General features: G+C 42.2%; 1 protein-coding gene across 5 annotated transcripts in view; it reads left to right on the top strand.

Moving 5' to 3' along the window:
- LOC130369280 (kelch-like ECH-associated protein 1A) overlaps positions 1-24,383 on the top strand; it is an 81,209-nt gene extending 56,826 nt beyond the window's left edge. For all 5 annotated transcript variants that reach the window (XM_056574345.1, XM_056574369.1, XM_056574361.1 and 2 more), the window contains 3 exons: positions 10,645-10,850; positions 20,116-20,292; positions 24,062-24,383. In XM_056574345.1, the coding sequence (XP_056430320.1) occupies positions 10,645-10,850; positions 20,116-20,292; positions 24,062-24,237 (559 nt within the window). In that variant the 3' untranslated portion in view covers positions 24,238-24,383. The remainder of the gene's footprint in view (positions 1-10,644; positions 10,851-20,115; positions 20,293-24,061) is intronic.
- Positions 24,384-24,593: the final 210 nt, after the last annotated feature.

The raw sequence follows: 24,593 nt of genomic DNA on the forward strand, positions 1-24,593 counted from the left end.
CGCTATATGGATTTTGACCCTGAATCCATACATACCTCTCATTAGTTAATTGACCCTTCTAGTGCTGAGCTATCAGAGTTTAAAAATATATGTAAATTAGACTTTGGAGCCAACTTGGCGTTCCCCTCGGCTGCTACATTGCAGAGAGAGTCAGAGATTACATTACAGCCTAGTGAATGCCAATAAAGGAGTAGAGGGGGTGAAAGACATTTTTTTTTAAACTGTAATATCTTGTTTCGAGAGAGGTCAGTTAACTAAAAAGAAGTATGTACAAATTCAGGGTCGAAAGCAATATACAGCGATGCCCTTACTTTGCACCCTAAAAACCTGTCCACAAATTAATTCTGGTTTATAAGCATTATTCTACAACAGTGGCTTCTTCCATTGCTTGTAGAAGTCTCCTATGCTATAGGAATACGTATTTAATACATTTGTTTTCCTTTACCTTTCTTAATGTTTTTATAAAAGTATTTAAAAGGATATTTATCTGACCCAGACAATTTATTATTTGGCATGTCTCTCAAGAAAGGCATTGAACTCAATGAATGAGCCATCACATCATCATATGATTTGAGTTCCATAGTCTCATTGGTCTGAATTAAAGAATCCCTGCCTGTGATGATTGTGAAACCTTGTTTCCTTCAGGCCATGTATATTAATAAAGCGCAGTAAAGTGCAGTGCATCTCATTATTATGCACAGTGAAGGCATATGATTTGTATACAGGTGCTGTGAGCCGAGCCCTGTATGTCAAGCATGGAAGAGCAGGGAGAGATGGGAGCCAAGAGGTGAGCAATGCTGCTGTACTTAAAGGGGTACTCCGGCCCTAAGACATATTATCCCCTATCCAAAGGACAGCTGCCACGCCCTCTCCAATAGGCTTGCATTGCATTGAGGGGGTGGATCCATGACGTTAGGATACTCCAGCCCAGTGATTTGTCAGACCTGGAGCGATGTCCGCTCCGGAGGCTGATGATAGCGGGGTGCTGCATGAAAGATTGTGGGGGTCCCCAGCGGTGGGACCCCCGCGATCAGGCATCTTATCCCCTATCCTTTGGATAGGGGATAAGATGTCTTAGGGCCAGAGTACCCCTTTAAGCAGTTCGGCCCCACCTCTTAGACTCTTCAGCATGGGACATAAAAATGATTTCATGAATTATAAAAAGACTTGCAACTTTACAAAAAGGCACAAATGGTCCCTTGATCCCCTTCTCTGTACCTGCTCCAGTCCAACAATGACCTTTTTATATGCAGGTACCAATAACTGAGCAAATTATTCCACGTGTTGTCTTTGTGATTTGTGGATATACTAAGTTATTGTCATGTGCATCTATAAAAGTAAAATGGGTAGCTGCCTATTAGGGTGGTGTGCTGGCCCTGATTGACAGACTGTTCCCTATTTGTATATAGAAAGATCTGTCAATCTTTGCCAGAGACTGCTACAATGTCCCGGATCCCAGACTTACATTGATTCTAAAACCGCACAGCCATTGAGAATTGTATGTCATATCATCATGATAAGGGAGCGCCTCAGTGTTTCATGTAGCCCATGGCTCAGGCAGCATGAAACCAGTAACAAGTACCCTTTAGATAAATTGGCAGTACTATTAATTTTATAAGGGTATAACTCATACATTTATATAGTTAAAAAAAAAAGTTGCCATCTCACACGGGAAAATATGCACACATTTCTTGTCTGAACACCCCCCCCCCCCACACACACACACACTTATTCCTATGATGATATAAATGTGCGGTGATCTCCAGGGCAGAACTAGCAGAAGGGATTTCACAGGCGGTTAAAGTGGACAGACCTCAAGTGTCGCCTAAGAGCCAATACAAGCTCATAGCTTAACCCCTTAAGGACCCAGAGCATATGGGTACTCCCTGGCTCCTTGATACTTGATACTCCCTGGCTCCTTGATACGCTCGTGGGAATTTCGTGCAAACCCATGGGGGGGTCCTGATACCCCCCCATGTTGGCAATTGCCGCAAATTGCCAGTCAATTCAGATAGGCTATTCCGGGTCATTTGGGTCTCTGGTGACCCAATGACCTGGAAAAAAAGGGTGAATGGGGCTCTCCGAGACAGCCCCATTCACCCTTACCCAGCAGGAGTGTGGTGGCATGGGTGCCAACTCACGATCACGTGATTGATTGGTCGGAACGACCAACCAATCACTGCCCTGCTGGGCGGTGATCGGGGCCAGCGAAGGTCCCCTCAGAAGCAGAGGCGATGTCCCGGCGGCAGGAGCGGTGGCAGGAGCGGTGGCAGAAGCGGCGGCAGGAGCGGTGGCAGCAGCAGCGACTGACCGGCGGCAGGATATAGTAGGAGGTGAGGCCTGTTCACCTCCTGCCGTTGCTTAGCAACAACTCTTAGCATGCACAGCCAAAGGACATGCTGGGAGTTGCAGTTTTGCAACAGCTTGAGTTCCAACTACAACTCTCAGCATGCCCTTTGGTAGTCTGTGTATGCTGGGGGTTGTAGTTATGAAACAGCTGGAGGCATATTTTTTCAATGAAAAAGTGTGCATCAAGCTGTTACATAACTACAACTCCCAGCATGCACAGACTACCAAAGGGCATGCTGGGAGTTGGAGCAGTGTGCCTCCAGCTGCTGCAAAACTCTCAGCATGCCCTTCGACTGTTAATACATGTTGAGTGTTGCAGCTGGAGACACATTGGTTGTGAAACAGAGTTTGTGTCCTAATTCAGTGTTTTGCTACCAGTGTGCCTCCAGCTGTTGCAAAAATACAACTCCCAGCATGTATGGTCTCTCAGTGCATGCTGGGAGTTGTAGTTCTGCAACAGCTGGAGGTTTGCACCCCCCCCCCCCCCCATGTGAATGTACAGGGTACATTGACACGGGCAGGAGTTTACAGCGAGTTTTTTGGCAAGTTTGAGATGCGGTAAATTTTCCGCCGCAGCTCAAACTCCCAGCGAGAAACTCACTGTAAACCCCTGCCCAAGTGAATGTACCCTAAAAACACTACACTACACTACACAAAATAAAAAGTAAAACACTACATACCCATACACATTCCCCCCCCCCCCCCCCCAATATAAAAAAAAACGTCTTGTACGGCACTGTTTCCAAAACGGAGCCTCCAGCTGTTGAAAAACAACAACTCCCAGTATTGCTGGACAGCCACTGACTGTCAAGGCATGCTTGCAGTTTTGCAACAGCTGGAGGCACCCTGTTTGGGAAACACTGCTGTAGAGTATTTTGGTGGCGGATGCTAATCCCCAAAATAGGCCTCAAGTGCACATATTGCTCTCTCACTTTGGAGCCCTGTCATATTTCAAGGAATAAGTTTAGTGCCACATATGGGGTATTTCCATACTTGTGAGAAATTGCGTTACAAATTTTGGGGGCTTTTTCTCCTTTTACCCCTTATGAAAAGGTAAAGTTGGGGTCTACACCAGCATGTTGGTGTAATAAATTTTTTTTATACACTAACATGCTGGTGTTGCCCCATACTTTTAATTTTCACAAGCGGTAAAAGGAAAAAAAAAGACCCTCAAAATTTGTAATGCAATTTCTCCTGAGTGCAGAACTGCCCCATATGTGGGCGTAAAATGCTCTGCGGGCGCACAACAAGGCTCAGAAGTGAAAGCGCACCATGTACATTTAAGGTCTAAATTGGTGCTTTGCACAGGGGTGGCTGATTTTACAGAGGATCTGACATAAACGCAAAACAATGAATACCCACATGTGACCACATTTTGGAAACTACACCCCTCACGGAATGTAACAAGGAGTATAGTGAGCCTTAACACCCCACAGGTGTTTGACGAATTTTCGTTAAAGTTGGATGTGAAAATGAAAAAAATAATCTTTTTATTTTTCACTAAAATGCTGGTGTTACCCTACATTTTTCATTTTTACAAAGGAGAATAGGAAAAAAGCCCCCCAAAATTTGTAGCCCCATATGTGGATGTAAAGTGCTCTGCAGGCGAACTACAATGCTCAGAAGAGAAGGAGCGCCATTGGGCTTTTGGAGAGAGAATGTGTCCTAAATTGAAGGCCATGTGTGTCTACAAAGAGCCCATAGTGCCAGAACAGTGGACCCCCCCCCCACATGTGACCCCATTTTGGAAACTACACCCCTCACCGAATGTAATTAGGGGTGCAGTGAGCATTTACACCCCACAGGTGTCTGACAGATTTTTTCAACAGTGGTCTGTGAAAATGAAAAATGTAATTTTTCATTTGCACAGCCCACTGTTCCAAGGATCTGTCAAATGCCAGTGGGGTGTAAATGCTCACTGCACCACTTGTTAAATTCTGTGAGGGGTGTAGTTTCCAAGATGGGGTCGCATGTGGGGGGGGGGGTCCACTGTTCTGGCACCTTGGGGGGCTTTGTAAACACACATGGCCCCCGACTTCCATTCCAACCAAATTCTCTCTCCAAAAGCTCAATGGCGCTCCTCTTCTGAGCATTGTAGTTTGCCTGCAGAGCACTTTACATCCACATATGGGGTATTTCCAATCTAATTTTTCATTTTCACATGTAAATTTTGTGGAAATTTGTCAAACATCTGTGGGGCGTTAAGGCTCACTGTACCCCTTGTTACGTTCCTTGAGGGGTGTAGTTTCCAAAATAGTATGCCATGTGGTTTGGTTTTTTTGCTGTTCTGCCACCATAGGGGTTTCCTAAATGCAACATGCCCCCCAAAAACCATTTCAGCAAAATTTGATTTCCAAATGCCAAATGTGACTCCTTCTCTTCTGAGCATTGTAGTGCGCCCGTAGTGCACTTGACGTCCCCACATAGGGTATTTCCATACTCAGAAGAGATGGGGTTACAAATTTTAGGGGGCATTTTCTCCTATTACCCCTTGTAAAAATGTAAAATTGGGGGGAAAACCAGCATTTTAATGGAAACAAAAATCATTTACACATCCGACCTTAACGAAAAGTCGTCAAACACCTGTGAAGTGTTTAGGCTCACTGTACCCCTTGTTACGTTCCATGAGGGGTGTAGTTTCCAAAATAGTATGCCATGTTGGTATTTTTGTTCTGTTCTGGCACTATAGGGGCTTCCTAAATGCGACATGCCCCCCAAAAACCATTTTAGAAAAACCCATCCTCCAAAATCCCATTGTCACTCCTTCCCTTCTGAGCCCTCTACTGCGCCTGCCGAACCCTTTACATACACATGAGGTATTTCGTTACTCGAGAGAAATTGAGTTACAAATTTTGGGGTGCTTTTTCACCTTTTTACCCTTGTAAAATGTAAAAAACTGGGTCTACAAGATTTTGACTTTTTTCCTTCACTTTGCTGCTATTCCTGTGAAACACCTAAAGGGTTAACACACTTTCTGAATGTCATTTTGAATACTTTGAGGGGTGCAGAAAACACATTTGCTGTGATGTCCTGACCACAGTGCTCTCTGCTGACCTCTGCTGTCCATTTTAGGAACTGTCCAGAAAAGCATATGTCTGCTATGGGGATTTTCTCCAGTTCCTAAAATGGACGGCAGAGGTCAGCAGAGAGCACTGTGGTCAGGACATCACAGGAAATGCATTTCTATTTTGGATTTCTCTTTAGTATACAGCCCCTAAAAAGTACTGGAAGGATTAAGATTTTTTAATAGAAGTGATTTACAAATCTGTTTAACTTTATGGCACCAGTTGATTAAAAAAAAAAAAGTTTTCCACGGTAGTACCCCTTTAAGGTCAAAATTGTCTGGGTCCTTAACCTCTTAAGGACCAATGACGTTGTGGAACGTCATGGCACCCTGGCCTTTAAGGACCACTGACGTTCCACAACGTCATGGCGTTTTCCGGTCTCTGCCGCTCGCCGGGCAGAGATCGGAACCGGGTGCCTGCTGAAATGCTTCAGCAGGCATCCAGGGCAAACACCGAGGGGGGCCATGTATGCCCCCCATGTCGGCGATCGCCGCAAATCGCAAGGGAAATCCCCCTTGCGATCTGCGGCGATACCAGGCTGATCGGGTCTCTGGGACCCAACCGCCCGGTAATTTTGCATGATCCCGGCTGTCACAGACAGCCAGTACCATGCTAAAGAATAGGAGCGAGGTGGCAAGCCTGCCACCTCCTCTCATCCCCTGCGATCCGTCGGTTAACTAACCGACCAATCGCAAGGGGGGGGCGGGGGGCGGTTACTTACTCCCGTCCTGCCCGGCCCCTTGAAGTCCGGAGAGGACGGGAGGAAGACCGGAGGACGCGGCAGGGGACGGGGGAGTTCTGGGGACCGGCCCCGGTACTTACCTCGTCCCTGAAGACCCGGATCCAGGCGGCGGAGACGGCGGCAGCGGCGACAGGTGAGATGATCTTCAGCCGCGGTCGGGCCCTTTACAGCAATGCACGTCGCCGTAAAGCGACATGCATTGCTGTTAATGGGACCCTGTAAACTACGACTCCCAGCATGCCCAGACAGCCCTTGGCGTCTGGGCATGCTGGGAGTTGCAGTTTTGCAACATCTGGAGGTCCACAGTTTGGAGACCACTGTGCCCTTCCAGATGTTGCAAAACTACACATCCTCAGCATGCCCTTACTGTCCAGGCATGCTGGGAGTTGTAGTTCTGTAGCATCTGGCCCTTCAGATGTTGCAGAACTACAACTCCCAGCATGCCTGGACAGTTTTGGCATACTGGGAGTTGTAGTTTTGCAACATTTGGAAGGGCATAGATTGGGAATCACTGTATTAGTGGTCTGCAATTTTTAGTCCTCCAGATGTTGCAAAACTACAACTCCAAGCATGCTGGGAGTTGTAGTTCGGCAGCATCTGGCTCTAAAGATGTTGCCGAACTACTACTTCCAGCATGCCTGAGAATGTTTTGGAGTTGTGGTTTTGCAACATCTGGAGGCACACTGGTTGGGAAACATTGTCTGTTTCCTAACTCAGTGTTTCCCAACCCGTGTGCCTCCAGTTGCAAAACTATAACTACCAGCATGCACTGATGGACTGTGCATGCTGGGAGTTGTGATTTTGCAACAGCTGGAGGTCCCCCCCCCCTGTGAATGTACAGGGTACACTCACATGGCAGGGGGCTTACAGTGAGTATCAGGCTGCAAGTTTGCGATGCAGCAAATTTTGCGCAGCAGCTCAAACTCGCAGCGGGAAACTCGCTGTAACCCCCCGCCCGTGTGACTGTACCCTAAAAACACTACACTACACTACACTACACTACACTAACACAAAATAAAATAAAAAGTAAAAAACACTACATATACACATACCCCTACACAGCCCCCCTACCCTCCCCAATAAAAATGAAAGCGTCTGGTACGCCACTGTTTCCAAAATGGAGCCTCCAGCTGTTGCAAAACAACAACTCCCAGTATTGCCGGACAGCCGTTGACTGTCCAGGCATGCTGGGAGTTTTGCAACAGCTGGAGACACCCTGTTTGGGAATCACTGCCGTAGAATACCCCTATGTCCACCCCTATGCAAATCCCTAATTCAGGCCTCAAATGCGCATGGCGCTCTCACTTTGGAGCCCTGTCGTATTTCAAGGCAACAGTTTAGGGTCACATATGGGGTATCGCCGTACTCGGGAGAAATTGCCTAACAAATTTTGGGGGGCTTTTTCTCCTTTCACCCCTTATGAAAAGGTGAAGTTGGGGGTCTACACCAGCATGTTAGTGTAAAAAAAAAATTTTTTTACACTAACATGCTGGTGTTGCCCCATACTTTTCATTTTGACAAGAGGTAAAAGGAAAAAAAAAGGCCCCCAAAATTTGTACTGCAATTTCTCCCGATTACGGAGATACCCCATAAGTGGGCGCAAAGTGCTCTGGGGACGCACAACAAGGCCCAGAAGGGAGAGTGCACCATGTACATTTGAGGTGATTTGCACAGGGCTGGCTGATTGTTACAGCGGTTTTGACAAACGCAAAAAAAAAACAAAAAAAAACACATGTGACCCCATTTCGGAAACTACACCCCTCACGGAATGTAATGAGGGGTGCAGTGAGAATTTACACCCCACTGGTGTCTGACAGATCTTTGGAACAGTGGGCTGTGCAAATTAAAAATTTTGTACAGCCCACTGTTCCAAAGATCTGACAGACACCGGTGGGGGGTAAATGCTCACTGTACCCCTTGTTACGTTCCTCAAGGGGTCTAGTCTCCCAAATTTTTTATTTTTTTTTACGTATGCAAAAGTCGTGAAACCCCTGTGGGGTATTAAGGCTCACTTTATTTCTTGTTACGTTCCTCAAGGGGTATAGTTTCCAAAATGGTATGCCATGTGGGTATTTTTTGCTGTCCTGGCACCATAGGGGCTTCCTAAATGCGACATGCCCCCGAGCAAAATTTGATCTCAAAAAGCCAAATATCACTCCTTCTCTTCTAAGCATTGTAGTTCGCCCGTAGTGCACTTCAGGTCAACTTATGGGGTACCTCCATACTCAGAAGAGATGGGGTTACAAATTTTGGGTGGTATTTTCTGCTATTAACCCTTGCATAAATGTTAAATTTGGGGGGAAACACACATTTTAGTGAAATTTTTTAACATTTTTTTACATATGCAAAAGTCGTGAAACACCTGTGGGGTATTAAGGCTCACTTTATTTCTTGTTACATTCCTCAAGGAAGGGGTCTAGTTTCCAAAATGGTATGCCATGTGTTTTTTTTTTCCTGTTCTGGCACCATAGGGGCTTCCTAAATGCAACATGCCCCCCCAAAAACAATTTCAGAAAAACGTACTCTCCAAAATCCACTCGTCGCTCCTTCGCTTCTGAGCCCTCTACTGCGCCCGCCGAACAATTTACATAGACATATGAGGTATGTGCTTACTCGAGAGAAATTGGGCTACAAATATAAGTATACATTTTCTCCTTTTACTCCCTGTAAAAATTCAAAAATTGGGTCTACAAGAACATGCAAGTGTAAAAAATGAAGATTGTGAATTTTCTCCTTCACTTTGCTGCTATTCCTGTGAAACACCTAAAGGGTTAAAATGCTGACTGAATGTCATTTTGAATACTTTGGGGGGTGCAATTGTTATAATGGGGTCATTTATGGGGTATTTCTAATATGAAGACCCTTCAAATCCACTTCAAACCTGAACAAACAGAGAGCTTCAAAGTTAGAAAAAAGGCAACATTTTCAATTTTTTCATCAAATTTTGGAATTTTTCACTAAGAAACGATGCAAGTATCGACAAAATTTTACCAATAACATAAAGTAGAATATGTCAAGAAAAAATAATCTCGGAATCAGAATGATAGGTAAAAGCGTCTTAGAGTTATTAATGCTTAAAGTGACAGTGGTCAGATGTTCAAAAAACGCTCTGGTCCTAAGGTGTAAAATGGCCTGGTCGTTAAGGGGTTAAAGGTGCACTCCAGTGGAAAGCATTTTTATTTATTTTTTTATCAACTGGTGCCAAAATGTTGAACAGATTTGTAAATTACTTCTATTTAAAAATCTTAATCCTTCCAGTACTTATCAGTTGCTGTATGCTACAGAGGAAGTTGCATAGTTCTTTTCAGTCTGACCACAGTGCTCTCTGCTGACACTTATGTCCATGTCAGCAACTGTCAAGAGAAGGAGCAAATCCTCATAGTAAACCTCTGCTGCTCTGGACAGTTCCTGGTGTCAGCAGAGAGCAGTGTGGTCAGACTGAAAAGAACTATACAACATCCTCTGCAGCATACAGCAGCTGATAAGTACTGGAAGGATTATGATTTTTTTCAGATAGAAGTAATTTACAAATCTGTTAAACTTTCTGGCACCAGTTGATTAAAAAAAAAAAAAAATGTTTTCCACTGGAGTACCCCTTTAAACAGTTCAAACAAGAGTTCCTGCATTTGTGTGGAATGGTAAGATGACTAGTTCCTGAGATTATAGATTCCCTGAGAAGACTTGAAGAAATACTGCAGACTGGCTCCCAGCAGTAAAACAGACGATCTTGCCTAAAGTTGGGTTTATATAGAGAGCAAAATGTAGTAGCCTCACCATCATACCAGATCTAGTAAGTGACAGCAGAGGGCAGGAAGTATGCATGTGTGTGTGTGTGTGTGTGTGTGTGTGTGTGTCTGTATGTATGTATAGGAATAGCTCCTGTGTGTCTTCTGCCAACATGGTAGAAGACAAAAATGCAATTCAACTGTTGAAAAGTTTTACATACAGTACAGTAATTACTCAGGTCATACTTTATGGGTCTCATTTGCTAAGCTTAAACCGACCAGTTTTTGTCTGGTTATTTTGGCGCAGAGTGTCTGAGACATGTCTGTGCCAGTCTGCGACTGTGTGCGACAGTGTGCGCCTTGAAAATTCGACAAAAACCTGACATTGCACTGTGAAAAGCCAAAAAGGGTGTGTGGTCTGTCGCAAAGGGGGCGTGGTCCAAAAGGGGCGTGGTTTAACAACCCGATCGATTTACTATTGAATTCACAGAAAATTCTGTGGATAAATGGCTGGAAATATCCACCTAGAAAAAGCTGGTCAGAACATGTTCCCGACTTTCCCAATAGTAAATAGAAAGGAATCCTGCAAGTCTGAAAAAACTTTTCCCACTAGTAAAAACCTGACACTCTTAGTAAATGAGGCCCTATCAATCCATCAGAACACTTGTACTGAGACACTACAAATGTGCATTTTTTATTTTATTTTTTTTTCATTCTATTTCTACCTTGGGCCTATTGTAATCCTAACTGCTCACTACTCTAGGTATGATCCTGAAATCAACCAGTGGACATTTGTTACTCCAATGCATGTTGCCCGAATTGGCGCTGGAATAACATCATGTTGTGGGCTTTTGTATGCAGTTGGTGGATTTGATGGAGAAAGCCGACTGAACACTGTAGAACGTTATCACCCTGAACATGACCGATGGTATTCTGTGGCATCAATGAACACTATACGAAGTGGAGCAGGTTAGTAGATCTTATCTTTTCAAATCTATGTACTGCATCAAAAACAACCTTTACACAAATCTAATGCACAGTGCTCAATCTTTGCTAACATTATCTCCGTATTCAGATGGCTTTAAATACCTCTAAGTAACTGTAGTATGCTTTATGTATCTTTCTTCATTGATTTATTTTTCCATCAATAACCAATTGACTATTTTGTAATATTAAAACATAATACACAGAGCAAAAGTCATTCAAGAGATTTTGTTGAAGGTCAAGCATTTAATCGGTATTATTCACCTACTCAGTTAGTGATGGATAAGGAATTATTGTGTACCACACTGCTCACAACTAAAAACACAGGCTGACACATAGAAATGTCATTAATGTATCTACAACACTGAACATCATTTTACAGTTGTTGAATCAAACTATTCTAAATTAAAGAAAAAATTTTAACTTTATAAATAATGTAACTTTCCATTACCAATTTTGTACTGATCCTAAATTACATAATATATTACCGCTTGCTTTGCACCAAAGGAAGATTTATCATCTTGCATGGCAAAAAAAAAAGAAAAAAAATCACTGACAACAAGGGGAATTTCCACTTTTTTACCAAATTTAACATTGGTATGCAGAGATATATGAACATTTCTGCAGGTAGTCATTGGAATTAGTGTCAACAGACAAAGCTAAGCTTCTACTAAGTTACGACTACACAATATTGACAGTTTAGCCGAGCCTTAATCCAACACCAGTGTAGTTTGTCTATACCACTGATTGGTACATTAACCAGCAATTATTGGACAGCACTGTCATTAGCATTGCCCAATGTCTTCTGACAATGACATATGGTATGGACACAGCCTGTGGAACATATCTCTTTTTTTGTGGACTTGTTGTATCATGGCCTTATTTTAGTCTTGTACTAAGGGGAAACTGCTTATACCTGTACTGTTTATATGCCCTGTATGGTAAACAAGAAAAAAATTTATAAAGTTTTAGACAATAATACAGGATGTAGTTGATGATCAGTACAAAATTATTAATTGAGTGTACTGAAAAGGTTTCTTTTTTTTTTTTATGTGTTCAGTATGTGTAAAGTAAAATTGTTGTGGAATAAATGTCATTTTCACTTTGAATTTGTCACATCCGGGGTGGGGATCAATGAAGACCTAGAACTCGCCCCAACCACTGTCTCTATTACTACCTATTACCTTACTACCTAACTACTACCCTAAATGGTGGCCCTCAACTGGGATGTCAGGGACGTCAGAAGTGTCAGATAGTCCGGGTCAGTAACCAATGGACCAAGCAGTACAATCACAACAAACATGGGGTTAACCAGGAACAAGCCAAAGAACACAAAACAAGTATACAGCAAACTGACAAACAGATAGATAAAGCAATGTCAGGTAGGCCAGAATCAAAACCAGGATGGAGCAGGGGTACAAACACACAAGGCTAAGGCAATGTCAAGAAACAAGCCATGGGTTAAACTTGTACTGTCGATGGATTACAAAAACAGCAAGACAGAAGAATGGTCGAAGCTGCCATGTCAGAGCATGATGATCGACTCTTATGACTCCCAATGCCGTTGCTGCAGCTACCTAAAAAAAAAGAAGTGCAGTGCACACCTATCAATAACAACAATACTCCGGATAAAATATTAATTATTAGCAAATGATATACAAAAATACATGGATACCAAAAACACAGTACAATTAAAAACAATTAAAATTGCTCTAACCAGAGCAACCTCCTAAAAAAACATGAGGGGAGGATATTACCACCCTCAACAGGCCACATGTATATAGATGGTAGGCAGATAATACTGCTCAGTCCGTCTAAAACCACAACCTCACGTGTAAACCATAAATGTGACAGACATCCCTGAGGAAGTTGCCTAACAGCTACGGAATGCGTGGGGCTCTGTGGGGGGCACATGTGACCTGTTCATACCTGCATCCGTCTAATCCCCCTCGGGTACACTGCATCGGCTTGCATGTTTTACTTTTACATTCATTGGTATACTTATGCTCTGTAAGATAGACGGACTGAGCAGTATTATCTGCCTACCATCTACATGTGGTTATATCCCCCCCCCCTCATGTTTTTGTAGGAGGTATCTCTGCTTAGATCAATTTTGTTCTTAATTGTACTGTGTGTTTTTGTATCCATGTATTTTTGTATATCATTTGCTAATAAAGATTTATATTTTATACAGAATATTGTTGTTCTTGATAGGTGTGCACTGCACTTTAGTATATCTGCTTTTTTCTCCTTTTGTTTTGTGTATGGCTTTTGAGATAGGCTGCTTTGCACCCTAATATTTACTCTGATATAGAGGTTGAGCCCCCATGTTTTTGTGTTTGGTTGGCTGCGGCTACCTAAGACACGGCCCAGTATCAGCTGATGAGACAATGCTAAAGCCTGGACAGATGAATTGATTACAGAATGCTTACTTTATTTATACTGGCTGCTTACCAATCATTTTTGGCCCTGGAAATGAAATAAACCCACAGGAAGAAGTATAAATTGTTATACTAGCAAATACACAAAGGTCTCTCGTGCTGCTTTTAAAATCTGAAAACATGCAAGAGTTCATCATCGTGCCACTTTTGTTTTTTGCAGATTTTGGCACCAAATTGTAAATCCCATAAAATTCTGGTGGAAGTATCTCATTTAATATTCTGTTATTATTAGTGCCTAGACAAGTGACAACCGTGTGGATAAAACATGTCCAGGGATTAACCCCTTAAGGACCAAGGATGTACTGGTACGTCCTTGGTCCTGCTCCCGTGATCTAACGCGGGGTTACACGGTAACCCCACATCATATCACGGCGGGCCCGGCGTCATAGTGAAGCCAGGACCTGCCGCTAATAGCGATCGGCGCGTCGCGCTATTAACCCTTTAGTTAATAGCGCGGCGCGCTATTAACCCTTTAGCTGCGCGCTCAGAGCTGAACTGTGCGGCTAAAAGCGAAAGTGAAACCATGCCGGTTAACTCAGTGGGCTGTTCGGGATAGCCGTGGCGAAATCGCGGCATCCCGAACAGCTTACAGGACAGTGGGAGGGCCCCTACCTGCCTTCTCGCTGTCCGATCGCCGAATGACTGCTCAGTGCCTGAGATCCAGGCATGAGCATTCATGCGGCAGAATCATCGATCACTGGTTTCCTATGAGAAACCAGTGATCAATGATGAAGATCAGTGTGTGCAGTGTTATAGGTCCCTATGGGAGCTATAACACTGCAAAAAAAAAGTGAATAAAGATCATTTAACCCCTCCCCTATTAAAAGTTTGAATCACCCCCCTTTTCCTATAAAAAAAAACCCAGTGTAAATAAAAATAAACATATATGGTATCACCGCGTGTGGAAATGTCCAAATTATAAAAATATATCATTAATTAAACCGCTCGGTCAATGGCGTGCGCGCAAAAAAATTCCATAGTCCAAAATAGTGCATTTTTGGTCACTTTTTATATCATTTAAAAATGAATAAATAAGTCCTATCAATGCAAAAATGGTACCGTTAAAAACTTCAGATCACAGTGCAAAAAATGAGCCCTCATACCGTCCCATATGCGGAAAAATAAAAAAGTTATAGGGGTCAGAAGATGACAATTTTAAACGTATTAATTTTCCTGCATGTAGTTATGATTTTTTCCAGAAGTACGACAAAATCAAACCTATATAAGTAGGGTATCATTTTAATCGTATGGACCTACAGAATAAAGATAAGGTGTCATTTTTACCGAAAAATGTACTGCGTAGAAACGGAAGCCCCCAAAAGTTACAAAACGGCGTTTTTTTTTCAATTTTGTTGCACAATGATTTTTTTTTCTGTTTCACCGTAGTTTTTTGGGCAAAATGACTGACGTCATTACAAAGTAGAATTGGTGGCGCAAACAATAAGCAATCATATGGATTTTTAGGTGCAAAATTGAAAGAGTTATGATTTTTTAAAGGCAAGGAGCAAAAAACGAAAATGCAAAAACGGAAAAAACCCCGGTCCTTAAGGGGTTAAATGTTAGTGCAGTGACCATGAAAAAAAAATGTTACTAACATAAAAAAAAAAAAAAAATTTTTGTGAATTTTGTTATTTCACCAAAAACAGAGCACCGGCAGAACATGCCAGCACTAGAACTGCTTGGACATGCGCTGTCTCATAGACGACAATGCAGTTCCGTGCGGATTCTGCACATGTTTAATGTTTTTGAGGATGCTGAAATCAGGAATGTTGCACTAGGAACAAACAGGAAATACTCATTCTGGCATCTGCAAAAACATAGAAAATTCTGCTGTCTATACACTGCAGCAGAATCCCATTGAAATCAATTGAACTCTGGTGCTGTGAATTTTCTGTGTAGAATTCTGCAGTCAGCTTTTGTGACAGAATGATGAGAATTAAAAAAAAAATTTTTTATGGGGCTATTTATTAGGTAAAGAACAAGGGAAGATTGCCATCACTGGTACAGAGCAAAGCATGCTAAACATTTTCTTTTAGAAATAAAAAATTAAGTAAATCAAGGTAATGACATGGCCAACAAACAGTTCTGATTTCAATCTGATTTAAAAATCATGAAGAACTGTCCATAACAATGCTCCATCCTGCAATGCTGTCAACTGGTGTTCCAGTAGGCTCGAAACAGCAGTGTAGAATATTGTTTATCACTAGTATAGTCAATGCCTCAATAGTTCAGTAAGTCATACTGTACAGCCCTGAAGAGAAGCAAATGATTTATTTTTATTTATTTGAGGAATGTTTCATAATACAAAAATATATAAATATATCTTTTAACCATAGTTGTGTGTCATATCTGTAGTTTGTTTATTGTCTGCAAAGTAAGAGAACTGGTTAAACAAGTTTACAGAACCCATAATGCCTGGGATGTCCTAACCTCTTACTGCACATCATTAATACTGCACATATCATTAATTTCCAACTTGCGTATATGCAAATATACCTTTTATCAGGTGACCACCCTTTTTTAGCCCATTGGTAAATGCAGTCCTGTCCACTTAGGATAACTGTATTGTTGTAAACAAAAAATACACATTATATACGTTATATCATTTCATAGTATTTTTGTTATTAAGAAGAATTTGTGGGTTAACAATATTATGTTCCCAATTCTGAAGACTGTGAATATAGTCTCTGGCCTTATGCCTATCCACATCTTATATAAAGGATAGCCTTATACCTATCCCAAGCATGCTTAAAGGGGTATTCCAGGAAAAAAATATTTTTATATATCACTGGCTCCAGAAAGTTAAACAGATTTGTAAATTACTTCTATTAAAAAATCTTAATCCTTCTAATAATTATCAGCTGCTTAAGTTGAGTTGTTCTTTTCTGTCTGACAACAGTGCTCTCTGCTGAAATCTCTGCTTGTCTCGGGAACTGCACAGAGTAGAAGAGGTTTGCTATGGGGATTTGCTTCTACTCTGGACAGTTCCCAAGACAGGTGTCATCAGAGAGCACTTAGACAAAAAAGAAACACTCTACTTCAGCAGCTCATAAGTACTTTTAGTAGAAGTAATATACAAATCTGTTTAACTTTCTGGAGCCAGTTGATATAGAAAAAAGTTTTTTTTTCCTGGATAACGCCTTTAATCTCATTCACTGTATCAAATAGAGGAAAAAGAACAGAGCAGAATAGAGACAAAGATAATGGTTGAGTAAAAAGAGAGGAGGAATATAGAAGTAGAAAGTAAAAGGAATGTAGCATGAAAATTAGATGAGGAGAAAGGAAACAAAATTGTAGGCAGGAGAGAGGAAGGGAAGGAGAAAAGAATGGGTGGAAAAGCGAGAGAATATCATAGAAACATAGATTATCAGAGTCAGGGGTGACTGACCGGCCGGTCCGATCGGACATTGTCCTAGGGCCCGGCTGGCCGCTACTGAAGGTCCAGGACACTTGTCCTGGATCCCCAGCAGACAGTGCTGCCTTTTCCTGTATGCGCGGTGCACACACCTACAGGAGAAGGCGTCCCTCTGTGTGAGCGCATCTGCAAATTACACAGAGGAGACTGCCAATCACATCACTCATCGCCGCCTGCACTGTTGAGGAAGACAGACGCGGGCCCTTGCCGCTGAGGAGATCGTTGCATGGGACACATACAGGTGAGCATCATTTTTTTTATTTCAACCCGGGAAGGGGGGGGGGACTCTAACTCTGCTGCCTACACCTACTGGGCGGGGGGGACTCTAACTCTGCTGTCTACACCTACTGGGGTGGACTCTAACTCTGCTGCCTACACCTACTGGTGGGGGACTCTAACTCTGCTACCTACGCCTACTGGGGGGACTCTAACTCTGCTTTCTATACCTACTGGGGGGAACTCTAACTCTTCTGCCTACACCTACTGGGTGGGACTCTAACTCTGCTGCCTAAACCTACTGAGGGGACTCTAACTCTGCTGTCTACACCTACTGGGGGGAACTCTAACTCTGCTGCCTACACCTACTGGGGGAATTCTAACTCTGCTGCCTACACCTACTGGGGGGGGACTCTAACTCTGCTGTCTACACCTACTGGGGGGACTCTAACTCTGCTGTTTACACTTACTGGCGGGGACTCTAACTCTGCTGTCTACACCTACTGGGGGGAACTCTAACTTTTCTGCCTACACCTACTGGGGAGGGGGGACTCTAACTCTGCTGTCTACACCTATTGGGGAGGGGGGACGCTAACTCTGCTGTCTACACCTACTGGGGGGACTCTAACTCTGCTGTCTACACCTACTGGGGAGGACTCTAACTCTGTTGTCTACACCTACTTGGGGGGGACTCTAACTCTGCTGTCTACACCTACTGTGGGGGGACTCTAACTCTGCTGTCTACACCTACTGGGGGGGGGACTCTAACTCTGCTGCCTTCACCTACTGGGACGGACTCTAACTCTGCTGTCTACACCCACTGGTGGGGACTCTAAGTCTGCTGTCTACACCTACTGGGGGGACTCTAACTCTGCTGCCTTCACCTACTGGGGGTGACTCTAACTCTGCTGTCTACACCTACTGGGGGAGGGGGAACTCTCACTCTGCTGCTTACACCTACTGGGGGATGGCTCTAACTCTGCTGTCTACACCTACTGCGGGGACTCTAACTCTGCTGTCTACACCTACTTGGGGGGGACTCTAACTTTGCTGTCTACACCTATGGGGGGGGGGACTCTAACTCTGCTGCCTACACCTACTGTGGGGGGACCCTACTGCCTACACCTACTTTGGGGGAACTCTTCTGCCTACACCTACTGTGGGGAAACTCTGCTGCCTACACCTACTATGAGGGAACTCTGCTGCCTATGCCTAATGTGAGGGAACTTTGCTGCCTACACCTAATGTGAGGGAACTCTGCTGCCTACACCTAATGTGAGGGACTATCTACTATGTTCCTACCTAGCTAATATGGGGACAAACTACTAAACAAATAAGAGGGCTACCTACTACCTACATAGGGGTTTTTATAGTGCCCCTCCTGAGACTAGATTCTGGATCTGCCACTGGGTGGAGGGGGTGCTGGCTACTTACTTGACTAACTCCCTGGCTACCTATCTTTGTACTTGGATGCCTACTACTTGCCTACATACCTGGCTATCTAACTGCCTACATACCTGGCTGCCTAAATACCTACCTATATATCTTGCTACCTACCTACATATCTGGCTACCTAACTATGTAAATACCTGGCCTTCATAAATGGCTGCTTAATTACCTAGCTAGCAACCTACCTACCTACCTGGCTAGTCACCTACCTACATATCTTGCTTCCTGATCAACCTACTTAGTTACCTATTTACCTGTCTACCTACCTACCTGCCCTTTTACTGTGCAGGACACCAAGGAGGGCATTATTACAGTTTGTGGGCCTATGGATGGGCAGATTGTGCAGAGGAGGGGGGGGGACACTGGAAAAATTTAAAGTCTGACATGTTTGTCCTGCAGATGTTAAAAGATGAACATGGCGGTCTGATCCGGACAGAGAAAAGGAAAGAGGGCGCCACTGATCAGAAAAAAAGTAATTGTGAGTCCCTAGATGTAACTGTAAGCACTTATATGGTATACACATCCTGTGTACAGCTGATATCCACCACCACATGGTCCTGTGTATAATCACTTATATATTATACAGATCCTGTATAGTATATTGGTCTGTGTATAGTGGTTTTATTCAGTACAGTATGGCGGTATTATCCAGTTATTGTGTGGTGGTAAATATTTACGTATTCTGTACTGGTATTATTGGTCATGGAAAATTATCTTACCTACCTTAAAGTGTTTCTTATATATACAATTTAGTTTATTTTGTGTGTAGGGGTGGTGGAGGGATTTGGGTAGAATAGGGGCAGAAGTGTGATTAGCAGCAGAGCATTGCAGGGGGCCCTTACTTATTAATGAGTGGGCCCTTACTTATTACTGAGTGTTGTCAATCTGCTCCTAATCAGAGTAGTAGTAGAAGTCTAAAGAGGAGGGGGGGGGGGGGGAGCCAAAGAGAGAAGTAAAAATAATGAGGATGGTAATGATAAGGAAATTAGTCATCCTTATATAGAAATAAATAGAGAAAAGATGATGGTATCTAGAACTCGGTTGTAAATCGAGATAGGATAATTGTACTATATAGGAACATATAGAAGATAGGAAACTATGTAAAGTAAGAACGCAGACTAAAATTTGAAGAATAAAAGGGGAAGAAGTCCATTTTTCATTTTAAGTCTTTTCTGCTTTCCTTTCTTTCCCTCAATCTGCTCTATAACATGATTCTCCTAGATTAGATAGCATTTTCATGGTGATATGTTTTCTTTAAAGGGGCTTTCCAACCCTTTTTAGAAAATGTTTGGTTGGCAGGGATGGGAAGGAGAAAAAAAGAACCTATACTCACCCCTCTGCTTGCTCCCAGTTTCACACCACCGTTGCTCCCATCTGCCCAGCAGAAGTGCCCTGATGATGTCATGATATACTGTGCATAGGATGCTGCAGCTATTCACTGGCCTCAGTGATCATGTGCACATATTTTTAGGAGCTTTCAGCAGTTTTTACCTACAGGTCTGAATGCACCCACATTAGCAGAGGAGTTGTCAGCTCCGTAGGTAAAGGTTGCAGAATATGATTGGTCTATATAAATAATGGTTATTATTTCTGTTATAAAATGTTTTATTATTCTAAGGAATGTAGGTTGCATTCCCTCTATTTAACCTGTTAATGCAGAGAACAAAAGTATTATATCCAGTTTTTTGCGGCCCATTGGTTAATGTGGTAAAACTATTTCCTCTGACAGGTGTTGTGTGTCTGGACAATTATTTATATGCTGTTGGAGGATATGATGGCAACAATCAGATAAACACAGCAGAAAGGTACAATATAATCCACGACTACTGGGAGCCTGTGGCACCAATGAAGCACAAAAGAAGCGCACATGGCCTGGCTTTACACCAAGGAAAGATTTATGCTCTTGGTAAGATTTTCAATCACTTACAATGATAAACTGTTTATAGGGAGAGTCTATCTTTTACAAAAATTTACAGTTTTAATGTAAATAGAAAGTGGAGAGATGTAGTCAACATTGCTTTCATTTCAAGTTATCATGTATTGTTTTTTTTTTTTTTTTTTTTTTTTGTTACATTATATACAAAGCTCTTTTTTTACTCAAAATTCTGCTATTTGTATTTGGATCAGATAGTCACCTGAGTTCTCATGATGCAGTGCTCTTTGATAACAGGCATCCTGCAGAATTGTGAATTTACAGCCGGCAAAACATCATTAAAAAGTATTTATTTACAATGTGACTTTCTATGGAGACATAAGCAATGAAATATTAAAAATATTAATCAAATTTAAACCGATCCTAACGCCCCATATTATTTCCTATTTTAATAAGCTGCCTTCTGGCTCTGCTATGCCCCCCCCCCCGAATTTCTTCATGCATCTATTGTAGGCATACCCAAACCAAACAAAGACTCTCTTCTCCCCTCTAATTATTGCCCTATCTCCCTTATAAATTTGGACTCCAAAATGTTTACTTCCATTCTTGCCAGGCATCTCAATGCTATATTGCCAGGCCTTGTTCATAATGACCAGGTGGGTTTTATCCCTGGCAGGCAAGCGCCGACCATATCCGCAAGGTTCTTAATGTAGTTCATTGGGCTTCAGCCACCAAAACCCCCTAACATTGTTAGGTTTAGATATTGAAAAGGCCTTCAACACTGTCTTGTGGCCTTATTTGTTTGGAGTTTTAACTGCAATGGGTTTTTCGGGGCCGTTTGTTCACGCCTTACATGCATTGTATTCCAGTACGGTAGCTTATCTTAAATTGCCCTCTTCCAAACCTTTACTGATCCCTGTTTGGGTACTCGCCACGGGTGTCCCATATCAACAGCGTTATTTGCTTTGGCTATGGAGCCCCTCGCGAGTATCCTCCGTGCCCATCCTGATGTCTCAGGAGCAACAATAGGTTCAGCGGTTTATAAAGTGAATTTATTTGCAGACGACATCCTCCTCACACTTGCCAAACCTCTAGTTTGCTCCCCAATTTATTTTCAGTTTTAGAACGTTTTTCTGCTATCTCAAGCCTGGAGGTGAATAAATCAAAATCTGAGGTACTCTATTGCAAAACTCCTCGGTCGGTGCAGGACTTGATCTCTTTAAACTTTACTCTCCGTCACTCTTCTTCTTTCCTTTCTTACTTAGGTATTGCTCTGCCTACTTCCCTCTCGGATCTCTATAGATTGAATTATGTCCCACTTTATAAATCTATTAGAGAAGACCTCGCCAAATGAAACCTTCTGCATATTTCGTGACTGGGTTGTGTACACACTGTCAACATGGTGATATTGCCCAGACTCCTCTACCTGTTTCAGATGCTCGCCCGATACCAATTCGGATGGTGGACCTCCGTAAACTTCAAGCTGATGTGTATTGTTTTATTTGGCTGGGCTGTTCTCCTTGTGTTCCTATAATGTACTCAAGCGATTGTGGGGATCGTCTGTTCCTAATTTTGTTCATTACTATAGAGTGGCCCGCCTAGCTCAACTCTTGTTATGCAATGCTTCCTCGTGTTTTCCTAGATGGGTTGCTCTTGTAAATGACCTTTTAGCCCGCCACTCCCTACAATCCTGATGTGGTCTGCTGCTCCAGTTCCTTCATATGTTCCCTACTCGACAACAGTCTCCCTCTATTCTCTTCTTATTTTGCGCTCTTTCCGTTTCAAGCAGTCTTTACAATCTCCTGTGTCCCCTGTCACAACTCTTTTTTCCGCCTGGCCTTAGAAGATCTGACTTTTCTTGGTGGATCTCCCAACGCTTCTTTCTCCTCCACCATTTTTTGGTGTGGAAGAAAATAATTTCCCATTCCTCTTTTGTTAATAGATATCACCCTCCTCCTGAGGATTCCTTTTGTTTATCTGAGATTCTATCCTTTTTACACTCTTTAGCTTCTTCTACTACTTTAGTTGACTCCACCTGCTTTAAAGCTATGGCTATATATTTCCCTCTTCATCCTGGTGCCCTTTCAATTTTGTATTCTGCTTTCAATCAACCTCCCCTGGGTTTAAAGCTGCCCTTTATAGCTCAATGGGATTTGCAGATTGATCCCCTCTTCCCTCTTGGCATGATAGCTGTACTCACCTGAGCAGGGGTAGTTGGCAGGTCTTGTTGACAGAAACTGCCCTTAAAATTTTGCATAGGGCTTATTATGTTCCCACCAGAATCAATGTTATATTTCCTTCTGTGTATCCCCAATGTTTTCGGGATTGCGTGGATGTTGATACAATGCTTTATACCTGGTGGACTTGTCCACATGTTTCCACCTTTTGGGGACAGGTTGTTGACCTGCTTTCCTCTGTAACAGGAAGGTCCTTTACCCTTGATCCAGCAATGTGCCTTCTAAGTCTTAAACCTGAGAGACTGTCCTATGCAGTATTCCGCCTAGTTCAATTTATATTGTTAGCTGCCCGAATTCATATTGCCTCTAAATGGAGGTCTCATGGTCTCTCCTTACCTATGGTGATATCCCGTGTAACGATATTATGTTATCTGAATGTTTGAATGCTAATAGGGCTGACACTATAACACTTTTTGATAAGGTTTGGGGTCCTTGGATCTCCTCTACCCATGCGGTTAATATGTCTTATTATCTGTCTTTGTGAGTTTATTAATACACTCCTTGTTTTTACAGTGACCTACCCAGCTCTCACCTTACTGTACTGGCCTATTTCCCTATTACAATTTATCTATAGTGCCCTACCTCCTTGCCTTTCCCCCCTCCCCTCATGTCTCTACCCCTCTTCTTCGGACCTTTGATTTTGATACCTATATTCATTTATGTTTCTTTTTTTCTTGCTCTTTTTTTTTGTAGCTTATGTTGCTACTTTCTGTTGATTGATTACTTTTTCCTCATTGTTTGTATTTTGTACTTTTGCACACATGTTGGATTTTCTTGTCAAAAAATGTTCTCCTTTTGACAATAAAAAATATTAATTAAGCTGTTCATACACATGCTTGCTTTCCTCTACTGTACAATAAATATTTCTGGCATTATAATGTAAATGATGCGTTAAGTTATCTCAATTCAGTATACCTTCAATAAAGCAAACCTCTACAACGAACCCATTCACTCACTTTTCAATCTTTTCTTGGTACTGTACTGTATTTATTTCTAAACATCTCTTGAAGCTCTCTACCTATAGATATTTCAAAATAGTCTTTAATATAGAGACTAAGCACAATTATTATAGTTTCACATATAGTGTTAACATACATGGAGATTTTCTGTAACACTGCAAACCACAGTTAGCTGTAAACTCATTAGAAACACTGCATTTTTGTGATGTTTTTCCACACGTAGGGTAGGGTCTCACGTAGCGTATTTTGCTGCATATTTAAGTCAATGGGTAGCAAAATCAGCAGCATGTTTTGCTATCCATTGACTTCAATGGGTAGGAAAGTATGCAGCAGCAAATAAACAAAAAAATATGCTATGTGCGATCCTACCCTTATAGCCACACACACAACAAAAAACATTCCAGAATAAAATATCTTAAAAATTAGTGTATGTCTAAAGAACCCTTACTGTAGGGAATTTCTGTGTAATGGCGGACCGCCACTTCATGCCTCTTTTTAATTTATTTGCTGCAACCTTCTTAAGTGATATTTATCAATATATAATTAAGTGATATTTATCAATATATAATTAAGTGATATTTATCAATATATAATTTGTCTTCACAGGTGGTTTCAATGCAGATGGCTTTCTTTCTTCTGTAGAATGTTATTGCCCAGAAAGTAATACATGGACAGAAGTAGCAGAAATGCCCATAGGGTGCAGTGGCATGGGTGTAGCAGTAACCATGGAGCCATGTCCGGACACTGTCCAAGAAACAACGGAAGACATCTTGGAGGCTTAGAACGTAATTTACGTTTGAATTTATTGCTGCTGTCCTTTGAAACCTTTTAGTTCCTTAGTCATTGCAGACATTAAACAGGCAGAATTCAGATTATAGCCGGATACACACATGCACTTTTTATTTTGTTGTGTTGCAGTTTTTTTTTTTAACAACACACGGGATTGGCTACATGAGTCTGTGTATTTTTCTTTTTTGTTGCAATATCAACTCCTATCTGTACTGTTATCTGAGCCTGCTGCTCTAATAACAGCAACAATAAAGAAAAAAAAAAAGATTATTTAGAATGGGTTTGGAAAACTCTTTAATACAATAGGAAATGCAGGACTGCTGACCCTTTTCAAAAAATGGAGGAAGTA

Source organism: Hyla sarda, chromosome 1 (genome assembly GCF_029499605.1).
Source record: "Hyla sarda isolate aHylSar1 chromosome 1, aHylSar1.hap1, whole genome shotgun sequence".
Taxonomy (NCBI): domain Eukaryota; kingdom Metazoa; phylum Chordata; class Amphibia; order Anura; family Hylidae; genus Hyla; species Hyla sarda.